This window comes from Dendrobium catenatum, unplaced genomic scaffold (assembly GCF_001605985.2).
Source record: "Dendrobium catenatum unplaced genomic scaffold, ASM160598v2 fragScaff_scaffold_249, whole genome shotgun sequence".
Lineage (NCBI taxonomy): Eukaryota > Viridiplantae > Streptophyta > Magnoliopsida > Asparagales > Orchidaceae > Dendrobium > Dendrobium catenatum.
The window spans coordinates 1,795,213-1,818,599 of NW_021318711.1; the positions used below are offsets into that span (position 1 = coordinate 1,795,213).

Genomic DNA, 23,387 nt, shown 5'->3' on the forward strand with positions numbered 1-23,387 from the left:
ATGTGAGGGTCTCAAGTGGTGGTACGGCGGAACAACAACGTCAGGCGGTGGTCCGGCAGAGGAGAGGGCCTCAAGTGGTGGTCCAGCGGAGCAACGACGTCAGACGGTGGTACGACGAATATGAGGGCCTCAAGTGGTGGTCCGGCGGAGCAACGGTGTCAGGCGGTGGTCCGGCGAAGGTGAGGGCCTCAAGTGGTGGTCCGGCGAAGGCGAGGGCCTCATGTGGTGGTCCGGCGAAGGCGAGGGCCTTATGTGGTGGTCCGGCAAAGGTCCGATGATGGTTCGGTGAAACTCCGGCGATGGTCGAGGAGGAGCTTCTTCCTTCTCTTATCTTCTTCTCTTCTTGCTTCGATCCCCCTTCAAGAGAAATGAGGGGTCTATTTATAGATTTCTAGATTGGCATGACCCAGAAATAGATGAGAGATCAGTGACAAATAGGGAGTGATTCGATAAATGGCCGATATTGAATCCCTTAATCATGTACCGTTTGTCAGACATTTGAAAGTCTTAATGACTTCAGAATTCGTCGATCTTGGGCTCGTTGGATTTGTCTCGTCGAGCCGCTCGATTCGACTATAAGCTTGTCAAGTTTGAAGACTGTTTGGTAACATAAATTGTGGTACGAACTTTGCAACAACGCTTCGGGTCCTTGATTTGGACTCATTTGGGCTCGGATTGAGTCTAATTTGGTGTCGTTGAGTTCGTATTTCCGAGACGATCAGTTCGACAATAAGTTTATGGAAATCGGAGTTTAGATGGTCCCATATTTAATTTTTTAAGCTTCCAACTCAATTTTAGCCTCGAGATTCGTGTCTGATCAAGATAATTTTTTGATGATATATTAGAGCTAGAGTTAGGCTTCGTTTTAGACGGCTTTTTTACTATTTTCTGAAACAATTTTTTAGTACAATTTTTTTTTTTTAGTTTAAGAAATTGTGTATTAAAAATTTGCTTTTGAAAACAGTAACAAAAAGTCAACCCAAATGAAGCCTAATTAAGTCTAATTTGAACCTCATAATTTTCAAACGAGTTGAATTTAAATTTAGCAAATAAACTCAAGCCTAATTCAAACTCGAGCTCCAGCTAGAATTAAAGCTGGACGACAAGTAAACGTGCTAACTCATTTACAGCCCTGGTTTTTGCGTGCGTACACAATTGTTTCCATCAATTTTGATTGATTTGGCCGGCTTAAGGGGGAGTCCAGCCGAATTATTAAAAAAATAAAAATTATTAAAAAAAATCAAATAAATTGACAAGGCGATATGGAGCCGCGTAGAATTTAGCGCGACTCACAAATCCAACAGCAAAACACCAAGTGGCTAATTACTATAGGAGAAGCGTCAAATCATTGCCGCTGGACTCGCCCATTACCTGCCACGTCTCACCATTTTTTTATCGGTATTTTCATCCGCTCCGCCTTTAAATCTCTCGTCCCAGCGCCAGCCTATCGCTCGTCGCCAACAGGCCTAAGTGGACTTCCACAACGGGAGGAAAAAAATAAACCTGAAAGGTATGCTCTCTCTCTAGCACTTTAGAGTTGAAATTTTGTTCTGTTTCGTATCCCGAAATTTCGGAATATATACCTACGTTCGCATCTTCCGTTAGATTTGTGGATATCGAGATAAGAAATTTTGGCTGCGAGGCGGTTGATGGTGGGTGCTGCTTTGTTCTGTAGCTAAATTGCCGGAATTTCGGGGCAGTGAGGGCGGAAGAAATGAGTTATCGTGGCATGTGGAACGATGGAAACGACGGCGATCGGCCGGCTGCGGGTACTCCGCTTTCGCGGCAGCCGTCGATTTTCTCGCTGACTTTCGACGAGTTCCAAAGCACGATGGGGGGGATGGGGATTGGGAAGGATTTTGGTTCGATGAACATGGACGAGTTTCTGAAGAACCTCTGGAATGCTGAGGAGAACCAGGCAATGGCGGTCGCACTCGGTGGGGTAGACGGTGGCGCTGGCGTTCTCCAGCGCCAGGGATCGCTCAGCCTCCCGAGGACCCTTAGCCTGAAGACCGTGGACGAGGTTTGGCGGCATGTTATGATCGATAACGTGGAAAGCGCAGGTGGATCAGATCTCCAGCAAAAGAGGCAGCCGACGCTCGGCGAGATAACGCTTGAGGAGTTCCTGGTGCGAGCTGGGGTAGTGAGAGAAGAGCCCAACCCTACTGTATCGACACCCGTGGTTAACAATAGCAGCAACAATAATAACGGCGTTTATTACGGAGACTTGTCGGCATCGGGCAACAGCAACTCCGCTTTTGCCTTCAATTTACCTCAGGTGGAACGCAGCAACGTGGGAGTGATGCCAAGCTCCCTTCCAGGCAACTCTGATACAAATTTAGCCATACCTGTCGCCGGCGCGACGCCATACTCCGCGCAGCTACCATTAGGCGCTAATGTTGATCCCGGAAGACAGCGGAGGATGACAGGCGGAAGCGTCGGGATCGTTGATCCAGCTATTAATAATGGTTTGATAACAGGGATGATTGGATTGAGAACTGGAGCTTTCGCCGTTGCGGGTGCGGGGCCGCCGGCAAAGCAGGTTACTTCTGATAGACCTGCAAAGGGGAAAGGAGATTTTTCATCGTTGTCGCCGATGCTCTTCGGGTTCAATGGGGCCATAAGGGGTAGAAAGTCCGATGGTGCGGTGGAGAAGGTTGTGGAAAGGAGGCAGAGGAGGATGATAAAGAACAGAGAGTCGGCTGCGAGATCTCGAGCCCGGAAACAGGTATTATTTATTGTTCAGCTTTTAGGGCTGATTTTTCATTTGAATCCCATTTTTATTGAATTTACGTTGCCTTTGTGTAATTATTCTTATTCATTCGCATGGTTCTTTTTTAATTTACATGACCTACTATTGCGTGGATTGATTAAATTGCTCTGTTAAACAGTTGTTTGCATACCCTGTTTTATGCTTGTATGGTACTGGCTTAGTATTAGGCTACTGTAAGTATTTGTGTGTTAAAATGGTTTGTTTAAAACCATCTTACCCTTTTTGATTGGAAATTCGTGTACCTTATTGATCTTTATTTAAAAACAAACAAACAAACAAATAAAGTCTCGGTGATGAAGCGGAGTTAACTTTGTCCTTCATTGTGCTTCCTACTGTTGAAGTCTTTCTCCAAGGGGGTGTGCACTTACTCAAGAAGTTATTTACTTGAGAGGAAAATAATACAAACAAAAGCGCAAGAGTTCAATATCTTCATTCAACAAAGCACAACCTTTTGCATGAAGACAAAACTATAGTGTGAGATAAATTCAATTATGATGTGTGGCTATCAGGTGATGACATGGTGTTCAAATGATGTAGCTTGGTCAAAAGGCAGACAAATATGGTTAAAATAAGGTCAAGAGATAGGGCTAGGCTAGCTCACGCACAAATATGAATTAATACAACTCAATGCTTCGCACTACAACTCAAAGCCTAGGAATAAGAATCATAAGGTCCCAAAATATAGGCTTGACTCATGACCCAAAGCAAAAGGGTCTGGTTCACATGACTCAATCAAAAGAAATGTCCTAGGTACGATGTAAACTAGACTCGATGACATATGGGATACCTTGCATCAACTAGTCCAATAGAGTTTGTGTATCTAAGTTTTGATGGTTGTATTGATTGAAACTATTTTAAAAATGTTCACTGATTAAATTTAGGCTATCAAGAAATGACAATCGTGTTGAAATGTTTGTGTTATATAAATTGGAGGTTTGCGAAGGTCCTAAGAATTTCATGTAGTATGAATGTATGCAAGCAAACTACTCAAAATTGGTATAACCTTGTTGCGATCTACGGCAAGGGGTGAGCCACTTGCAGTAAGGGTGTTGGAGGGGGGCATTGGCAGTCAGCTGCTATCCGCCATAAGTCACTTGCTCGGTTTGACTATCACAAGGAAGGAGGAGGGTCGGCTTCCTTGGATTTGATAGGACAAATCTGGTTTCATCTAGTTCTGGGGCCAAAGTTATCGGCTTCCTTGGATTTGACAGGACAAATCTGGTTTCATCTAGTTACGGGGCCAAAGTTATATTTGGTCCAGTTTAGGATTAAACACACAAGGATTTTGGTGAGTTTAGTGTTTGGTTAGAATTAACATGACAATGCAATCATTTTGGCTGCAAATTTATCAAATTTGATGTCCATTTATTCCTAAAGGCAATTTATGGAAAGTGTCATTTCAACTTTTTCATCCAAAAATTGTATCTCATTGCATATGGTTAGATGAAATTTTTTTATGCATCAGAAGTTATGTTTGCCTCGCATCCTTTATTATGTCTGGTAAGTAATTACATTGTTAGTTTACTTAATAAGAAAGTATTAAACATCCTTAATTAGAAAAATCACTCTTGAAGTTCATTGGTTTAGGCAAATCTAAGTGCTTGTTTAATGTTGACATTATGTGATTCTGCTAATAACTTTTGTTTCTTACATACAAGATTGTGGTATAATATCTTTGGAAACTGTAGTTTAACTCTTTTTAATTTGGGTCAGGCTTATACCATGGAGCTAGAAGCTGAACTCGCTATACTAAAAGAGAAAAATCAAGAGCTAGAAAAGAAACAGGTAAGCACTACATTTAGCCTATGTTTTTTAGATTCTGAATAATAATAAGCATATTGCTGCTCGTAGAGGTTTTTGTTGTCAATGATATATTCATTTATAACTTACTATATTGTAGCCCTCTAAGTTACTATTTTGTGGACATTTTCACCAACTCTTCTTTTAAAAGTTTTTTTGTTATGAAATGTGGTTTTTAATTGAATTGAAGTATCTTTGTCCTCTTTATAAGTTTTGAGCACTTTGTGAGAATAGTTACTCATGGTGAATAATAAATTGGGGTGTTAGCATGCATAGTGAAACCCTAACTCACCAACTGTAGGCTTTGGAGAAACTACTTGTTAATAATGCTTGCTGAATTTCAAAACCCCATTGAAGTAAGAAATCTAAAGGTAGAGAATTCGTTACTAATTAATATTCTATCTAAAGAAATTACAGGTCCTGTTATTTCTCTTATCAGTCATTGGTGAAGCTTAATTTTGCACCGTCATGAACCAGCCTATTAGTATATATACCAGCGGATTCTAGATCACTCTAGAAATGAAAGCTTGTTACACAAAATGTACTTGTAAGTATTGGTTCCACATATGAGAAAATCATAGTAGAGAGTGTGGAGATTCAAGCGTTCATCAAAGCATATTATGTAATCTCCAAGCTTCATTCTCAATATAGACATCCGGAAGCATATTTACTGGTGACTAATAGTATTGAAATTTACAATGTTAGCTCTTTGCTTAGGTGAAACCATGGATTAAGTCAAAACTTCAAGTTGTAAAGCGTGAAAGAGGGATTGACAATTACATTCTTACAAACATATTTAGGAAACAATTAATGGAAGTCCTATATTTTTTTGTGAAGATGATTGTAGTTGTTATTTCTTCTGTTGATTAGATACTTGATATTCTATTGTCTTGTCGCTTACTTAATTTAACTGTAGAACCATGCCGTTCAAAGATGTGATTGACTAATTTCTCTTTTAAAATTTTCAGGCCAAGGTGCTGGAAATGCAGAAAGACCAGGTAAATGGCTCTCTCTCTGTGGATTGCAACTAGTTTGTCATTTTTTTCGGTAATATTTATCACAAACAGGAGTTTCATTGCTCGTAAATTGTTCAATATTATAGAAGTATTGTATAAAGTTATTCATAGAATAAAACATCTAAATAATTGCAAAAATGCCTTCAAGAGCGAAATTTAATGAACCATATAATAATTTATAATAGAGACCAAGCGAACACAAAAAGTATCAAGGTTTAAAGTAGTTAAACTTAAATCAAGCCTATGTTAATAAGAGATGAGAAAGGTTTGATCTACTAAACAAAAGCCACAAATATTATGCAAGATTAAGACACTCTGAAGATCTTCCCTTGAAACTTGAATACACCCAACTATTACAATGGAAATAATCCCTAAGAACCTCTTATAAATCACTTTATCTTGCAACTAGATGACATTCTAGACACTGGCTTACAATCCTCCTCCTTTCCTTTAAGAATTCAAAAGGTGCTTTTCTGTTCTAGTTATCAAACACTTCAAAAAGTTATTCCGCGGAGAGATTTTTTCTATTACATATACCTAAGAAATCTTAACTAGGATTTTATGTCACAGCCTTAACCTGATGACTCCAATAAATGAAAGATATGTATACTCATCTGCATACCAGCTAAGGCCATCCATACGCAATCTAAGATGGAGATCCTGATTCGAGAATACAAGAAGTGCTAGTTTTATTCTCACAAAAGTTGAGGTGCATTTGTGAAATTGAAAGTCTCAGTTCTTGAAAAAAATTGGAAAAGGATCCTGTTCCCAATCTCATGCAAACCTCATCGAAATTAGAAAATATCCTTATGATCTTAATTTTATGCAGAGCTCTTCAGATCTTCTATAATGTTGGTTGCACCAAATATAAAATTATATTGAGACAGAAATTTATCAATTCTCTCCTTAATCTCCTATGTGGTCTCTCTTCAAGCCTAGCACTCTGATCTTCCAAAGCCTTGAAGGATCGAGTGCGCATAATCTCGTAAATTCTTGATGATGTCTATTCCAAACACTCACAAGAGGCCTTTGAAGCGCAATTGCCACTAAAATGGATGTTTTAATATCGAAAATGCACCTCACATAGAATTTCATACCTTTCTATTTGGCCTATGTTAAGAAAGGTAGAGGTAGACCAAAAAACACTTGGTTAAATAATATTAGAAATGAACTTTTTTTATTAGATTTAAATGAGAATTTGACTCTTAATAGGACACAATAGAGAAAAAAGATTCATATAGCTGGCCCCATGTAGTGGGATAAAGACTTGATATTTTTGTTGTTGTTATATCATATTTCTCTTAATTCTGAATTCTATAATGGTTTGATTTAGTAATAACACATGTGGCAGCACAAGACATTCATCTAATCATCCCAAAAAATCTTCCCATAATATCTTCCTGACTTTGAGTGGAACTTTTATCATAGGCTAGATGCAAACTTTGTTCTACTTCCCAAAAACACAATGATCTTACATAAATAAAATAAATGCACTCAAAGTTGCAGCTCATAACAAGGAACTAACCTAAGTTTATTTGTCTTCCAACAAAACAACCAGCGCTACTTGGCAAACCTCAAGGAATATAGCATCAGTAAAAAACTTTTACCTTATCGCACTCAAAGATATCAGATTCTTTCTTGTAATTAATGCATGCTTAACCAATAGCCTGCTTACACCACCATGTGTCCTGAAACATAGTGCCAAATCTAGTAGCCGTGCAAGTAGCATAATTTCATATAGACAGCCATTATATGGCTCACAAATGAAAAATATGTCATTGTCTGGACTTAGATGATATGAACAAGCCAAGTTATGAATATATAGGTCATCCATCTAAGTCCTACAATCACTGAATGAACATTACAAGGATTTATATGTACTGATGTAGCAATCATTGACTTATCTACTTATGTCTGTTACATGCATGTCTCTTCTTCCTCTTTAATACATGGTAATCCCTCTTGGTATGGCAATCCTTCTTATAGTTGGCATTAGTCTTGTAGTTTGCTACTAATGACTTATTTCTATCATGACTAGATGGCACACTTAACACTAGCTTGCATCCTTATTTTTTTAAAGAAACTGTGAGGTTCTTTTCTCATTTTAGCACTCAAGCACTTTAAGTGGTAATTCCATTACTGAGTTCTCTTTGATTGCATGTACTTGAAAAAACCTAACTGATACAATGCAATTGCTTCTTAACCTCCAAAAAATGAACATATACTCATCCACACAACAATGGAGTAATTTCCTACATGACTCCTGAAGAGTCCAAGTCGCATGCAATATGAGAAGCAGCTCCCATTTCGAGGGTACCTATTATGAAAATTAAGAACGCAAGTCTGCTTCTTATAAAAATTGAGGTGTACTCAAAATCAAGAAAGGATAATGATCCCAATCTCATGGAAACTCTCATCAAAATAAGATTGTACTCCTAGCATCTAGATCATATGCAGTGCTTTTTAGATTTTGTGCAACGCATATTCATCAAATAGGAAATTATAATGAGTCGAAAACATTATCACCTTTTTTATTTTACTTTGTAGCTTTAAACAACTATAATTATAACTTTTTGTACTAAAAAAATTAGATTCATTATCTTGCTAATCAAGCTAATTAGTTTTATGTATGTAGTTTTTCTAAAGGATTTTCTTCATCGTGCTAATACTTCATGTAATTGTCAAAACATAACCTTGTTGAATTTAATGGTCAAACATCCACATAATGCATATTTTTCAATATTTAGAGATATTGTTTGAATGATATTTTTACATTTATTACTCTCTTCTTTAGCCAAACTATAGGCCTTGTATTTTCCTCTACATTCACATGGAAAAATACATAGACTGAATTCTCTCTTTCTCCTTCTTTTATAAAATGTGATATTAGAGCAATGACGCCTTTAATCTTGCTCTCCAAATCTATATTCCTATTGTTTGCACGAACCTAGTTATGCTTTTGTTGTTGCTTTATGAGTGACACAACCACATCCTTTTCACTTACTCCTTGTATCTCGCACTGCTTGCTGAAGTCCTCCATATTATTATCTTGTTGTAGTCATCAATCGTTATTGAGCCTCTGCTTACCATCATGAGTGCTTCTTGTTGTTGCCTCCTTTCTCTCAATTCTTCTTTGAGCAATCCTCCACATCATCGTTATTGAGCCTCTGCTTACCATCATGAGTGCTTCTTGTTGTTGCCTCCATTCTCTTAATTCTTCTTTGAGCAATTCCCCACATCATCGTTCATAAGCCACAATCTTGTTGTGCGTCGCAATCTTCCTACCTTATTGCCATATCACAGTTACCAACATTTATAAATTGGGTTGAGCCCATATATCGAATTGATGCCACAATGGATGCTTCTAGCAACATCATATAGATCCAAGAAATGTCGAGTCTCTTCAAAGTCAAGTGTGTGATTATACTAACGACAATGAACCCCCACCTGCCAAAATTTTGATGAATTGAATGAGGTATTTCTTAAAGATAAGATGGAATGTGTTGCCAAGAATCACAAATATATTGCCTAACTTTGCAAAACATGCACTTTTATTACTTAGACCTAACTTGGCACTTATGATATTGCCAAGGCCATAAGGGACTTACTTGCAACTCAATTTCTTATTACTACTAGGTTATCTGATAAGTATTACTCACTTCAGCATCTTCAAGAGAACCTTGGAAATACTATTAATTACTTACTAAAGTTTATATTTTTGGACTCAAATTGATTTGGCTTTGCCGAAGGATGATATCTGGCCATTCCTTTTCAACTCTTGATAGCGCTTTCTAATGACTGACCCAATTTGCACTTATTTATTTAATTGCAGTACTCTCCCTACCTTCAAAATTGATATTTTTAAACTCACCAACGCCTACCAATGGTTATCGCTATGTGCCTTCTATGTGCAACTATTACAAGGGATAATATGCCTGGTGTTTGTCCAACTCACAACTATTGCCATTTGCTATAAATTGGCCCTGGTTATCATAATAACGAAGGCCCAAAGGCCCTCCTCTTCTAACGCTTGTCTTCTAGGTCTCATACCGTATTTGGCACAAAAGTAGTTGCTACTATTGCTATCTCAGCCACCCTTATTTGATGATTACTCTTTCTACGACTAACAGGCAGACGCTCTTAAACCAATATAAATCCCAATTTAATATATCTCTTTCCACCATCATCTTCATTGCCTAAGCCTTATACTTCTACACTCTGTAAGCCTTATACCTATCATGACGTTTTTTGTGACCCAAATTGGTAGAAAGTTATGAAGCATTTGATACTTACATTGAACTCACTAGGATCTAATTATGACAAAGTTTTTTTATTGGTTTTAAATGGATCGATAAAATGAATACTTATTTAGATGGACCTCTTGAGTGCTATAATGCTATAGGTGCCATTTAGAAAGATAATCTTGACTTCGATAAAACCTCTGCCCTTATAATTTTTCTTAGTTTCATAAGCACTTTGTCGTTTAATTCCATATTGATGTTACGAATGTACACCTCAATGGTGATCCAATTGTGAGTTTAAGGTTTTGTTTGTGACAGCTTTAGACTACTGTTTTTTCTTGCTTTCAAGAGATTTTTGTATTAAAAAGCATCTTTTCAAAGCAATAAGAAAGCCGTCCCTAACGAAGCCTAAAAATGAAGTTTATATGCATCCACCACTTGGTCCGCATGTCCTATCGGACAGAGTCTATCGAATTTGAGAAGCTTGTTTCATGAGCTCTTTATGAACTCAAACAAGCTCCTCAAGTATAGTTCACCAAGTTGAACAACACTAGTCATAATATCAACCACTCTTTACGTTGAACTCACTAGGAAATGGTTGGGGTACATGAACGTTATTGTTTTGTTAAATATGTTTTCTAATTATAAGAAATCAAATGGGCAGATTTTGGAGCTTCTCAATGAAAAGCTTGGACCAAAAAGATCATGCTTGCGGAGGACATATACAGGTCCCTGGTGAAGGGAGCCTTGGGCTTTTAGGAGTCAAAATTGGTGAGCGCACTCTGCTTTGTGGCAACGGTATTGTGTACAGAGAAGGGAAAGGGAAAACTTAATGTGCTGTAAAATAGGAATTTGAGTTGCCGTCCATTGATCTATGGTCATTTTTTAGCTTGTTTCCTATTCTAATCCGGCAGCAGTAATCTCTCTCTGCTGCTACCGACTTTTTTTTTTTGCCCAGCATTAGAGAAATTATTACGTGCGGAGTGCAGACGGTGTATAGACTCCAATCAGATCAAGATGCATAGACTTTTTTTCTCTCTTTTGTATAAAGGGTGTGTACAAGAAGACTACAAAAGAGAGAAAGTCTACGTATCTTAACTTGATTGGAATCGGGATGAAAGATACGTTTTGACTCCACACTGAATAATTTCTCCTTAATATGTGTATTAGAACATGGCTTAACATTAGATTGGGTGATGAGTGCTATTTTCATGCCAGCTCTTGTACAATTGTACTCTTTTTTTATGCTTTTAGATAAATAATGCAACACTTTTCAAATAAAATTATATTGAAGTTATAGTTTTTTTTGTTGAGAAATTTGACTGTGTGTATCCCATAACAGTTGTAATTTGCAAAATATTTTTATTATTCATTGATTTTTTTTTTTTTCAAATGAAATTGCCTCTCTCCTCAAAATTCTCTCATAATTCTCACCCCTCGGTGCTATTATAGACATTTTTTTAGTAGTTGATAGTTTATCAGGACAAGAAGATTGTAACGGAAAGTTGGATAGGAAAAAGTAGTTTAACATTACCTTTGGCGGGGTAAAGTCTTCTTTAATATATGATTGATATTATGTCATATAATCTAAGCGATTTTCTGATTTTATAATGATTGAATGATCAAAGTGATTGTGCAATGAATCGATATAATTTTCATAGAGATTTTATGCTTGTTCAAATAAGATTTGAACTTACGATCAAATTATGTTTGAATATATTTGATTAATATTCAAATAATGTTTCCCCAATCAAGAGAAACCGAGCAGTATGGTGAGACATGGTTATTTTTCAAGGGTCAATGTCTGAAAGTACCTCTAAGCCAATAACTACTAATGTAGTGACTTCATGCTCGAGCCTATCTCTAGCATATTTAGAGTTTGGGTAATTTTTTTGAGAGTAAAAATGAGTTATTGTGAAAGTAACATCCATATGCAATGGGCAAATTATTGCGTCAGGTCACCTGACAGAGAGATGCGTTCGGTTTCTCTCTGTCTACAGTAACCTGCGCTTTACTGTAGCCTGACGCAATAATTTGCCTATGCAATAAAGATGAACTTTCAATTAATCGTAATATATCCATTACACTTGTAAAAAACATTCATGGAGCTTTTGGTTATGAAATTGACAAAACTGAGTATTTTGAGAATCAGGAGTCATGAATCAACACATACTTGCACTTTTGATGTCAGATCAAAAGATCATTGACATGCTCAGTTATAACTTATTGTACAAATTATCATCCTTTTTGGGCACACCATCATATATGATTATGTTAAATAAGAAGATCTAGGAATAATTGTTGATGTCTAGCTTGATATTTAATAATCTTTTTAAACTTTAATATTAAATTCTGGTTAATAATTTTTTTTCTTATATTTTATTTTAAAAAATATAAGTTATATTTTATAAATTAGTGAGTATAAATTAATTTTTTTATTAAATATATTATTTTTTATTAATTTTATTAAATATATTTAATTTATTTTTTAATAAAGAAATTACTAATCAGTTATGAATTAATAATTGAAACTGAAGGAATGTAAATAAAAAAAAGTAAAATTAATAATTGACTTCCCTGGCTTCTTAGGGAAATTTTTTTAATTAAGATACCCGTATATAGAGTGACGGTTTCTTAAGGAATTGTTTTTTTTTTTTAATTAAAACCAATGAACGTAATACCGTTTTCTATTGAAATTAGAACTCTATTGAAACCAGATAATAAAGTTTTGATTTTAATAGAAATCGAAAATTGGATAATGTCTGGATAATTGAAATCTTTATTTGCTCTTTTTTTAGACTTTTTCGTTAACATACTACTTAAGCTAATTTAAACTTGGATAGACTTTTTTTTTAATAAATTGACCTTTTTCTAATTATCTAAAACAAAATTTTAGTTGAATTTTTCAAAAAAATATTTATATTAAAAAGTTGCTTAAAACAAAACCAAAGCTACCCAATGTCACTTTAGGTGATTATTTGGGTGGAGCTTCCTTTGAGTATCTTCATGATTCTCTCCTGAGTACGTTTATTTATGGATCTCAATGGGATATTCCGAGCTGTAATTGGTACAAGTCAGTTTGGCATAAAAAAGGCATATTCTGAAACATTATATTTTTGTGTGGCTTGTTTTAGTTGGGGGCCTAAAAACCACAAATGCTCTTCATGTTAGAAATATTTATGTTCCGGTCACTTGCAGTTTTTGCTACTCTTATAATGAATTTGTCTTTTTTGAATGTTCTTACTCTTTTTCTATTCTGACCGCTCTTATTCCTGGAACGCAAGGCTTTCTCCTTAGGTCTTCAGTTTTGCATCTTTTTGAGTGGTTGAATGGTGAACATAAAAGCTCTCATTCGGTTAAAAATTTCTATAAGTTGATGATGTGCTGTGTTATTTATCACATTTGGATAGAGAGATACAATAGGAGATTTGGGGACAATATTCAAAGAAATTTTTCATTATTGATTTGTATTAAAAGAGTGGTGTATGAGAAGGTTTCAAAGTGGAAGAACTCCTTCAATTTGCTGGAAAAATTATAAGTTGGCAGGGGTCCCTATATTGCCAAGAGATATTTGTCCCTTGGTTTAGCCTGCAGATTTTGTCGGTCTGGACAATGATGATGATCCAATTGCAGGTCCCTTGATGGCCTTAGGGCAACCAAGAATTCTGACCGTTCTGATCTATCTGTTGGAATTTTTCGTGAGTCCAGGCTGATGCGCATTGGAGCTTGTTTTTTAGTTGGGGTTAGTTTTTGACATTTTGTTTTGTGCAGCTTTTTGTGCTGTTTTTGAGCTTGGCTGAGCTTTGGCCTATTTTGGTTGGCCAGTTTTTGGCGTTATTTCTTTGACCATGGAAGGCCGGTGGTCGTCTTCTTCCGAAGGAAGAGCTCCTTTATAACCTAATATAGTAGTATGTACAAGCCGCGCAAAGAGAGAGAAAGAAAGAGCAAGTGCCACGCAAGAAGAATTAATTGATGGGAGTTCCATCTTCTCAAAGACAGCGGAAGAGATGGTCGAGTCTGGTTCCCATCTTCGCTGCTATTATGTTGGTGGCCGAAATCGCTTTTCTCAGCCGAATGGACATGGCGAAGAGCTCCGATTTTGTACAACATTGGACTACCTCCTTCTACTTGCCTTATTTCTCCAATGCGGATGACCTTCCTCTCCCGTTCCCAGAGTTCAATCCACTTGATTCTGAGCAGCGACGGTGCGAGGAGCGGCTTAAGAGGGAGGACGATATACCTTACTCCCGCGATTTCACCAAAGATCCGGTATTTATTTCCGGCGTCGAGGAGGTTCGCTTCGTTGTTATGTTTAATCTTCATTTTATTAAATTATCCATCCTTCTGTTCCTAAACGACACTAGAATAAGAAATACGTTCGAAGATGATTGAGAAGCTGATAGGGTAATATGAGTTAATAAATTTATTAGCATTTGAGGTAGGTTAGGATTATTAGATTTTTATTTGGTGATTAGTGAAGCTTGATCAGTCTTGGGCATTTATAAATAGGCTTCATTTGGAGGCATTATCATGAATGAAAAATGTGAGTAGTCTTCTTTTCTATCTCCTTCTCTCTACTGGAGTTGTTGGCGAGCTTGAGAACTCAAATGTGGGTTTATCCTTATGATCTTCTGGGGTCACATCAATGATGCTCTTGTTAGCTTGCTCTGCCTCCCATCATCTTTACCTGTCGATTCTTCCTATGCTGTTTCTTCAATCAAGAATCAAGTTGAGCTCACAATCATCTTTGCCCATTGATCCAGTGATCTTCATGGGAATTCACACCACACCAGCTCAACATATCCCATCACATCTCTAAATATTGCAACATAATGTTCTACATCACATCTCACCCCAGAATCTTCACAGCTCTCAGCTTCACCTCCAATTTTGTCCAAGATCTGGCTATCTTTAGCTGCAACCTACATTGGGCAAACGAAATTGCCTTAGAAATTTGTTCCTGACATCAATTTCTACTGCCGATGATGTTTCACCACTCAAGAACCATTGTGTCATCTTCCAAGAAACCTCACAAATGACAAAAATTAGATTTAAGTTCCATAGTTGAAAATTGCGCAATTAGAGGCTCGCCTCAAGGCTTGCCTTAACACAATTTAACAAAAGGGAAAAAGCAATGAGGCTTATGCCTTACGTTTGACAAATGAGGCTTATGCCGCAATTGGGGTGATGCACGCCTTAAGACACACCTTAGCGTAATTTTAATGCAATTTTGAAGAGTTGTTAGACTAAAAAATTATGGTTTAAGAAACTTTAAAATTTAAAATTATAAACTTTTTGTGTATAATTAACAAAAAACCTCAAAATTTCAGCCACAAGCTGCAGAATCCGTACACTGGTACCCGATCCTACTTTGTCTCCATTATTGCTTAGTTGCTGTCACTTCTCCTTCAACGTCGTTACATATTATTTCATATTTTTCATTAATTTAATAGTTTAATTCAGAGGCTTACGCCTCAAAATGCTTGGAGGCTTGCGCCTTGCATCATAAAAAGAAAATGCCTCAATACCCCATTGCACAATTTCAAACTTTGCCAAGTTTTGATTTTGTTCTCATCCTATCTTTGCTCAACCCATTTGCCTCTAAGATTGCATTCATCATTGGATGATCGCGTCTTCACCTCCAATGTTGTCCAATTCACACACTCCATCCTAGTGACTTTCACTCCTCTAAGCCTTTCGATGATCTCCCAACAAGTTTCATTCCTCCCAACGAGCTACCACTTCATAGATCCAGTCAGGTCCCGCTAATACTCTACCTAAGTTTCATTGCTGCTTCATCCCTGCGCAATTCGCTAGATTTTCCAAGCCTTGTCATGTCATGAACCCCTACACCATGCTAGATCCGTGTCACCACCTCGCCATGCTGTCATGCTAGCTTGTCTTCCCCACAACTAGATATGACATTCCTTCAATATCGTAGTTCAATCCCAAATCTTGCTGGTGCCATTCCTTCTTCTGTTGCATCAACTGCACCTGTTTGTCACACAATCAACCACAGATCTAATCAATTCTAACTCCGACAGTCATTTTCAATAGATCCACATCATTATCTCCATTCATATACTATTCGTCAAAATTGTCGCCGCCCTCTGACCTCACTGACTTGCTGATACCTCAACCAACTCAGATCTCATTATAATTTATTATTCTTTTTTTCTACTTTTTGTTTGCTTGACCTTGAGGGTAAGTACATTTTGATGGGATAGATGGTGATAGGATAATGTGAGTAAAATAAATATATTAGCATTCGAGTTAGGTTAGGGTTATTAAATACATAATATGTAAGTAGGGAATCTTGATTAGACTTGTGCAACTATAAATAGTCTCTATTTGGGGACATTAACATGAATGAAAAATTTGTTAAATCTTCTCTTATATCTCCTTTCTTTTGGAATTGTCAGTGAGTTTGAAGTTGCCATTATTCGATGAACAGTCAAAACTTAGCACTCTGATTGCTATACCTATTCTAAAACTTTGCTCCCAACTACAGCATGACACAACTAGAATTTGGGAATTAATTGAACTTCAACAGAAGATCACCACAGATTCTACAGCCTTCCCAAAATATACAATCCAGGACAAGCTTGTTCGAAAAGATGGGATTATGGTGGCAAAAGCATCTACTCATAAATAAGAGATACTGAAGTAATATCTTTCAAGCTTAATAGGTGGGCGTGATGGCTACTAGAAAACTCTATGATGAATCAAAGACTCTTTTGGCATCAGTTAGTCGAGGACATCTACCAATTTGTTAAGTGATTAAGTACCAGCAGGCTTACTACAATCAATTACCTTCATCAAGGATATTTGTTGATTACATGGACCCCAAAGACAATTATCTCTGATAGGGATCAGATTTTCATGAGTCGCTTTTGGAAAGCATTATTCAAAGAGATGGGCGCCAAACTTGTCTTTATTATGAGACATCATCTTGAGAATGATGGACATACGGAAGTGACAAATCGCAGTTTAAGGCAATACTTGTTTTGTTTCGTCATGGATAATCCCGACCTTTGGTTCAAATTTCTTCCATGGGCAGAATATTCATATAATACATCTTAACACTCCTTAATTGGAATGTCATAATTTCAACCACTATATAGCCGCTGGTGGTCAGCAATACCATCTTATGTTGGCAATACCTCCATAATTGAAGCACTCTATAGCTGGCTTCAACAAAGAGATGAAATTCACATAAGTTTTAGTTAACACCTACTACATTCACATGAAGTCTTATGTTTACAAACATAGCCGTGAACTTGAATTTGTGGTCAACACCTAAGTGCTACATCACTGCTACTCCAAGCTATCCAAACATTATTTTGGACTATTTTTTTATCATTGAGAGGATAGATCCAGTTGCATGTCGTTCTCCTAAATCCATCTTGATTTGCACACCTCCTTATTGAAACCTTACACAAAAACATTTCTTTACATGCCTGTACCCATACGATGTCACCCAACTCTTAGCTTAATCACCCAATCATACATACCTTATCAATTCTTCGGTGGCGACATATATTGCTCAACAATGAACCACAACAACAACTGATAGTTCAGTTGATAGGACTTACACTAGAAAAACAGTCTTAGTTGAACGAGGGGAAATTTGTGCCAGTTACCCTAATCTGGACCTTGATGGCATGGTTAATTTTTGAAGTGAGGACGTAATTGTTTTGATAGATGCTGTGGAGGAAGTCTCAACAAATCACGATGAAGGGTAGGAAGAGACAAATCATCATCCTAGGTGAGAACAATAATGACATCTTGCGTGGTTTGATGACTTCCACAGTGGCAGTTGAATTCCTTAGGGAAAATTTGGTGTTGTTTCTTCTGATGAAATTAAAATTAGTTGAGGAATTTTGTAAGTGGCCTCTTGGCATTCAGTTAACAAGTTAGTTATGATGGTGCAGGATTCTTTGCTCCATTTTCCTTTGCAATGATGCTTTAGATAAAGTTGGAAAAAGGGTATAATTGGTCTGGAGCGAGCTCTTAACTATTTTAATGAAAGATGATAAACCTTTTTAGTCCTGGGTTTTCTCATTATCTTGCTCCTTCATCTTCTATTTGTTCAGTCTTTCTTATCTGTAAATTATTCTGTTTTCCTTTTCAGCAAGCTTGATGGCAAGCATTCGACAATGGCTCCTTAATCCTGATTCCCTGCGTTTTAATTTCCATTTTATTAACTAATCCATTTTTCTTTTCCTAAACTACACTTGAATAAGAAGTATGTTCGAAGATGATTGAGAAGCCTGATAGCCAAATTCATTATTTGGGTGATATCTATCTTTTTTCTACTCCCTGGGTTTGGTTTGATCACTGAAGACGAAATTGAAAGGGTTGTAATAGGAATTATATGTTCCTGGCTTATGGTCATCAAAATTTTATAATAAGTTAAGTTATGAATTCTGGTTTGATCATCTAAGATAGTATTCTTAACTGTAAAAACTGCAAAAATGATTTCCCTAGAAATTAGTTAAAATTTTTTTTTTCTAGCTGCCTATATCTACAATGATGTGGATTGAGTTAGATAAATAGGTTTATTTTGGAATAAGAAGCTTTGTGGGATAGAACCTTGCCGTAAGACCCATAAAAATCTTCCATCTTTCTCCGGTGATGAAAATATCAAGTTTTTTATTTCTAAATATGTAGGCTCCTCTTGGCCATATTGACTTTATGCATTCATTTACTCAATTGTTCATTATTGACAAAAGAAACAGGTCATGTTTGGTTTGTTATTGTATGTGGATTGCCACTATTTTTTAGTTTTACATCTAAAACTTATGTGCAGATGAACATTCACTCCATACCTCTGTAATATGATTATTCTATGTCAGGACTGGAGCTCATGCTCGGTGGGCTGTAAATTTGGAGTTGCAGCTGATAATAAACCCGATGCTGCACTTGGGTTGCCTCGAGATCCAAATATAGCTGCTGTATTGCGCTCAATGGAATCATCTCACTACTATGCTGAGAATAACATTGACCATGCACGACGGTAGGTGTCGGTGAGAATTATTTATTTTTTATAATAGATTTTATCATTTTTTTTTGTTTTAACATTTTGGAACTATATACCATCACTGTATGGAACTCAGCTTAGCTTTTAGTTTCTTTTAAGAATATTTTGTGTTTTCAATGAACCATATAGAATAGAAAACAATTTATTAGCTCTGGTGAACTTAGTAATTCATTCTCAAACAAGCTAGTGGTCGACGAGGCATTAGCTTGGTCTGCAACCCTACCCCAAGTAGACTTATTGAAAACTGTCCCAAATAGAGAAACCTAATGTCATGGGAGGAGACACTGTAGCATCCCATCTAAAGTTGTTGGAAAGAGCTCAGCTAGACTAACGTAATTAAGGGGAAGCCTCCATTGCATTGTTGTACCAGCTTCTGGGTCTGTCTTGTTAGGGGTGACATACTTTCTATCTTTATTCGCATTCATATGTGCTCATTTTTATGTTATCTATTCCAAAAGATTCAAAAATAAATTGTTCTTAAGATTTCACAGATTCAATAGCTCGTTTCAGATTATATGTCTCAATGAGAAGAATTGATCCATGTACAATTGCAGGAAACTGTTACTTGTTTCCTTTGGGTCTGTTCAATAGGCAATGAACTTTCTCGGTATTGTTTTCATTAATCTTTCTACAAAATTTTGATTTTTCACCACTAATCTATTGTGTTATAATATATTCAGATTGCCAACATGAGATGTTGTTGGTGGTGTTTTTTCTATCCATCACTGTTTGCTGCCACCACCAAGCCGAATCCATTTGACCTGCTAGAGTTACCCAGGGGCATCTATTGTGCAAGCAAAATTTGATTTTTAAGTGGTGCGATTTCTCATATTTGTTGTGGATATTTCAATTTTTTATGGAACCAAAATAGCCTAAAAAATCTATAAATATGGCTAATTTCAATTCATTTAGCATTTTATTACAACAACAACAACAACATCAAGCCTTTATCCCACTACGTGGGGTCGGCTACATGAATCCTTTTTCTCCATTGTGTCCTATTAAAAGTCAAATTCTCGTTTAAATCTAATAAAGAAAGGTCATTCCTAATATTTTCTAACCAGGTCTTTTTAGGTCTACCCCTACCTTTCTTAACAAAAGTCAAATCTAATACCTCTACTCTCCTAACCGAGTCATCGCAAGGCCGCCGTTTTATGTGACCAAACCATCTAAGGCGACTTTCTCTAATCTTATCTTCTACTGGAGCTACTCCAACCTTTTCACGTATATGCTCATTTCGTATCCTATCTCTAAGGGTAAAGCCACTCATCCACCTGAGCATCCTCATCTCTGCCACACTTAACTTAGTATTATGCTTCTCTTTTAAAGGCCAACATTCAGCACCATAAAGCATTGCAGGCCTCACTACCATCTTATAGAATTTTCCCTTAAGTTTGAGGGGTACATTTCTATCACATAACAAGCCCGGTGCATTCCTCCACTTCAACCATCCAACTTCAATTCTGCTGATAATATCCCCATCTATTTCACCATCACTCTGAACAATAGATCCAAGATATCTAAAACGTGTACTCTTATTAATGACTTGATCGCCCAAAGTCACAAACCCCTCACTAGGTCTATTACTACTAAAATTACACTCCATATATTCCGTTTTAGATCTACTCAAGCGAAAACCTTTAGACTCTAAGGTTGACCTCCATAATTCAAGTTTACCTTCAACTCCCTCTCTAGTCTTATCAACAAGAAGAATATCATCAGCAAAAAGCATACACCAAGGTACATCCTCTTGCAAATGTCTAGTGAGAACATCCATGACTACTCATTTAGCATTTTATTCTCTATGAAAAAATCTCTAGAGAAATTCTTTATATGATATTTATGGATTAAACATTACTTTTCAACATTTTATAAATCTTGTATACCACCACTGCATAAGCATATATGAATTTATCATTCTCTAGTCCTCCTAATTCTTGGCTCACTCATATTAGAAGATCAAACGAGGCTCGTCTCCTATTCACAATCGTCCTACTGCTGCAATGGCTATGTCTAGTGAACTTCATTTGTAAGTGTTGAGGCACTCATTCTGTTTGAAAATGTGCAACACTCTTCCATCCACGACCATCCCACCATCCCACCTCCACTATAGTTGTCTTAGATGCATTATATACAACATCAATGATGGTTTACCTACCATTATCTGAAGGCAAACGATTCTCAAAATTTGTCCATGACCATCCTAATTGCAGGATATCCGAGTTAGATGTACCACATATAATGATAAATGATATTATTGCTCACCACCATTTGAAGGTTGGATGATGTTTGTTATGCATTTGCACAGCCAGCTCAGTAGAGGAGGCTTCGTTCGCAAACCTCGCAGACGAAAAGAGGAATTTTTGATGGGGTTGTAATGGAGTGGTAAAATAGATAAAAGGAGAATTTTATGTGGTATATCTGTAAATACAAAAGTTTAGGTGTTGAATAAGTAGTTACAATAGTTTGAAGTGTTATGTATGTAAAAATCCCTATAATTTAACTTTTATTTTATTTTAGATATGTGGGATTGAGGTTTCAAATGATCGTAAGCTCTTATGGCTAATAATAGGGGTGTCAAAATGGGTTTTCAGGTCAGATTTAGGTCGAACCCGGAATTGACTTGAGTTTAAATGGGTTAACCTAAACCTGACCCAGTTTTATAAATGAGTCAAAAATTCAGACTCTAACTCGACCTGTCGGGTTATCGGGTTGACCCGACCCGACTTATTAGGTTACCGGGTTGACCCGACCTGACATGCGAACCCAAAAACGAGTGCGATACGATAGAGTATGGGTGCAGGATCACGCTGTGCAGGCGAGGCGAGCTGAGTGCTGTGTGGGCAGGGGTCTATACGCAAGGTGAGTGCGGGAGGATCACAGACTGCAGATGGGGTTTGGATGTGAGGCTAGCGCGCCAGGGCGGTGCGGAGTCTGGATGTGAGGTGAACGTGCCATCACAGTGCAGAGTCTGGCCGTTTGGGTGTGGACTGCGGAGTCCGGAATCGGGGCGAGCGCGGTGCACTACTGCACTATGCAGGCGAGGTTGATCCTATCCCGAATAGCAGACTACGATGAAGTCCGAATGTGAGGCGAGACTCGGGTTGATTTCAGGTTTCAGGGTCAACTCGAACCCAACCCAATTTTACAAACGGGTCAGAAATTAAAATTTGAACTCGACCCGATTGACCCAAATCCAAATTTTTTTGGGTTGGGTTCGGGTCAAGTTTTGGGTCGTGTCAAATATTGAGACCCCTAGCTAATAATATCTTAATTTCAATACTTCAGAACACTTTTGATTGAGGACACCATATGTACTTTGGATTGATGGTGGTTAAGCTTAGTTTAAAGATAATGTGGATATAATTTATGCATATTATTAATATGCTTAGTACCTTACTCAACACTCAAAAGAACAAATAAATAATGAGGATTTATAAATCCAACCCTAAGATCTGTATGATGCAACATTGACTATTTTTTTGAAGTATTTGTTGATTGATTAGAGATTTTTTTAATTATAATAAGATTAAGTTAAGGATCTATATTTAGCTTATATCTTTTTGTATTAGTTGTGAAGATACTTACAAAAGATATTTATAATGATGTATATTTTTGATAGATAATTTAGTTCTAATTGGTGAAATGTTTATTAAAATAAGTAAGAGGTAAAAAGCAAAAACATTGTTAAGTATTTAGAAGATAAAGGGATTAGTTATTGACAGTGGCGGAGCAGAAAACTTCTTATAGAGAGGGCCCAATTTAATTTTTTTAAAAAATCCCTTAGCTTTTTCCATTTGGGCTTGGGACAAGCATTTACAGTTTTAATTTTAAAAAAAGATAAAATACTAAATATAAGATGAAAAAACTTACAATTTATAGCGTATGTTCTTCATATTCTGAAAAAGTTGAATAATAATATCATTATCAATACAATCTAATATTTTTTTTTCAATATAAACAAATAAAGTATCATTCATCAATTTATCTCAATTCTATTTTGCAGTCAATTTTTTATGATAGTCATTGCAGAAAAATGTTTTTTCAACTCTTGTTGTTGTAATGAGTAACACTAATGCCAGTTTTAATAGGAAAAATACAGGAATATATAATTTCTTTTCTACTCTGAATTATTTTTTCAATAAGACTTTCAATATATTTTAATAGTAAAAATTATACATTAGACTACATATTTATAATATAAGTTTCCAACTGATTATCAAGAATTATCAAATCTGAATGAGTAATGTCTGATTAGGACAAGGTCTTTTTGGCCATTTTTGGATGGAGCTATTCAAGATGCAAGGGACTATCTTGAAGCGGAGTACTGCTTACCGCCCTCAGACAGATGGCCAAACGGAGGTGGTAAATCGCAGTTTGGACACTTATCTTTATTTCCTTGCCTTGGATACCCCAAAGATGTGGGCCAAATGGCTAGCTTGGGCAGAGTACTAGTATAACAATTCATATCATATAGCAGTCCAAACAATACCATTTAAATTCCTATATAGGAG

The 23,387-nt window shown here is 36.6% G+C and overlaps 2 protein-coding genes across 6 annotated transcripts in view; both read left to right on the top strand.

Moving 5' to 3' along the window:
* Positions 1–1,434: 1,434 nt before the first annotated feature.
* On the top strand, positions 1,435–11,116 carry LOC110092531 (bZIP transcription factor TRAB1-like). 2 transcript variants are annotated; one of them, XM_020817121.2, is made up of 5 exons: positions 1,435–1,510; positions 1,676–2,728; positions 4,487–4,558; positions 5,542–5,571; positions 10,495–11,116. In XM_020817121.2, exons 2-5 carry the CDS (start codon positions 1,715–1,717, stop codon positions 10,567–10,569), a joined length of 1,191 nt encoding a protein of 396 aa, XP_020672780.1. In that variant the 5' UTR covers positions 1,435–1,510; positions 1,676–1,714; the 3' UTR covers positions 10,570–11,116. The 2 variants fall into 2 exon arrangements, with proteins under 2 accessions (XP_020672780.1, XP_020672778.1); XM_020817119.2 differs by having other exon boundaries at positions 1,440–1,510; positions 1,606–2,728.
* A 1,903-nt stretch (positions 11,117–13,019) lies between these two features.
* LOC110092524 (glycoprotein 3-alpha-L-fucosyltransferase A-like) overlaps positions 13,020–23,387 on the top strand; it is a 46,549-nt gene continuing 36,181 nt past the window's right edge. Inside the window, exons 1-3 of one of the 4 annotated variants that reach the window (XM_028693291.1) lie at positions 13,020–13,572; positions 13,656–14,123; positions 18,689–18,849. In XM_028693291.1, the coding sequence (XP_028549124.1) occupies positions 13,803–14,123; positions 18,689–18,849 (482 nt within the window). In that variant the 5' untranslated portion in view covers positions 13,020–13,572; positions 13,656–13,802. Of the gene's footprint in view, positions 13,573–13,601; positions 14,124–18,688; positions 18,850–23,387 lie in introns of all 4 variants that reach the window. The other 3 variants (XM_020817109.2, XM_020817107.2, XM_020817108.2) reach the window with 3 other exon arrangements.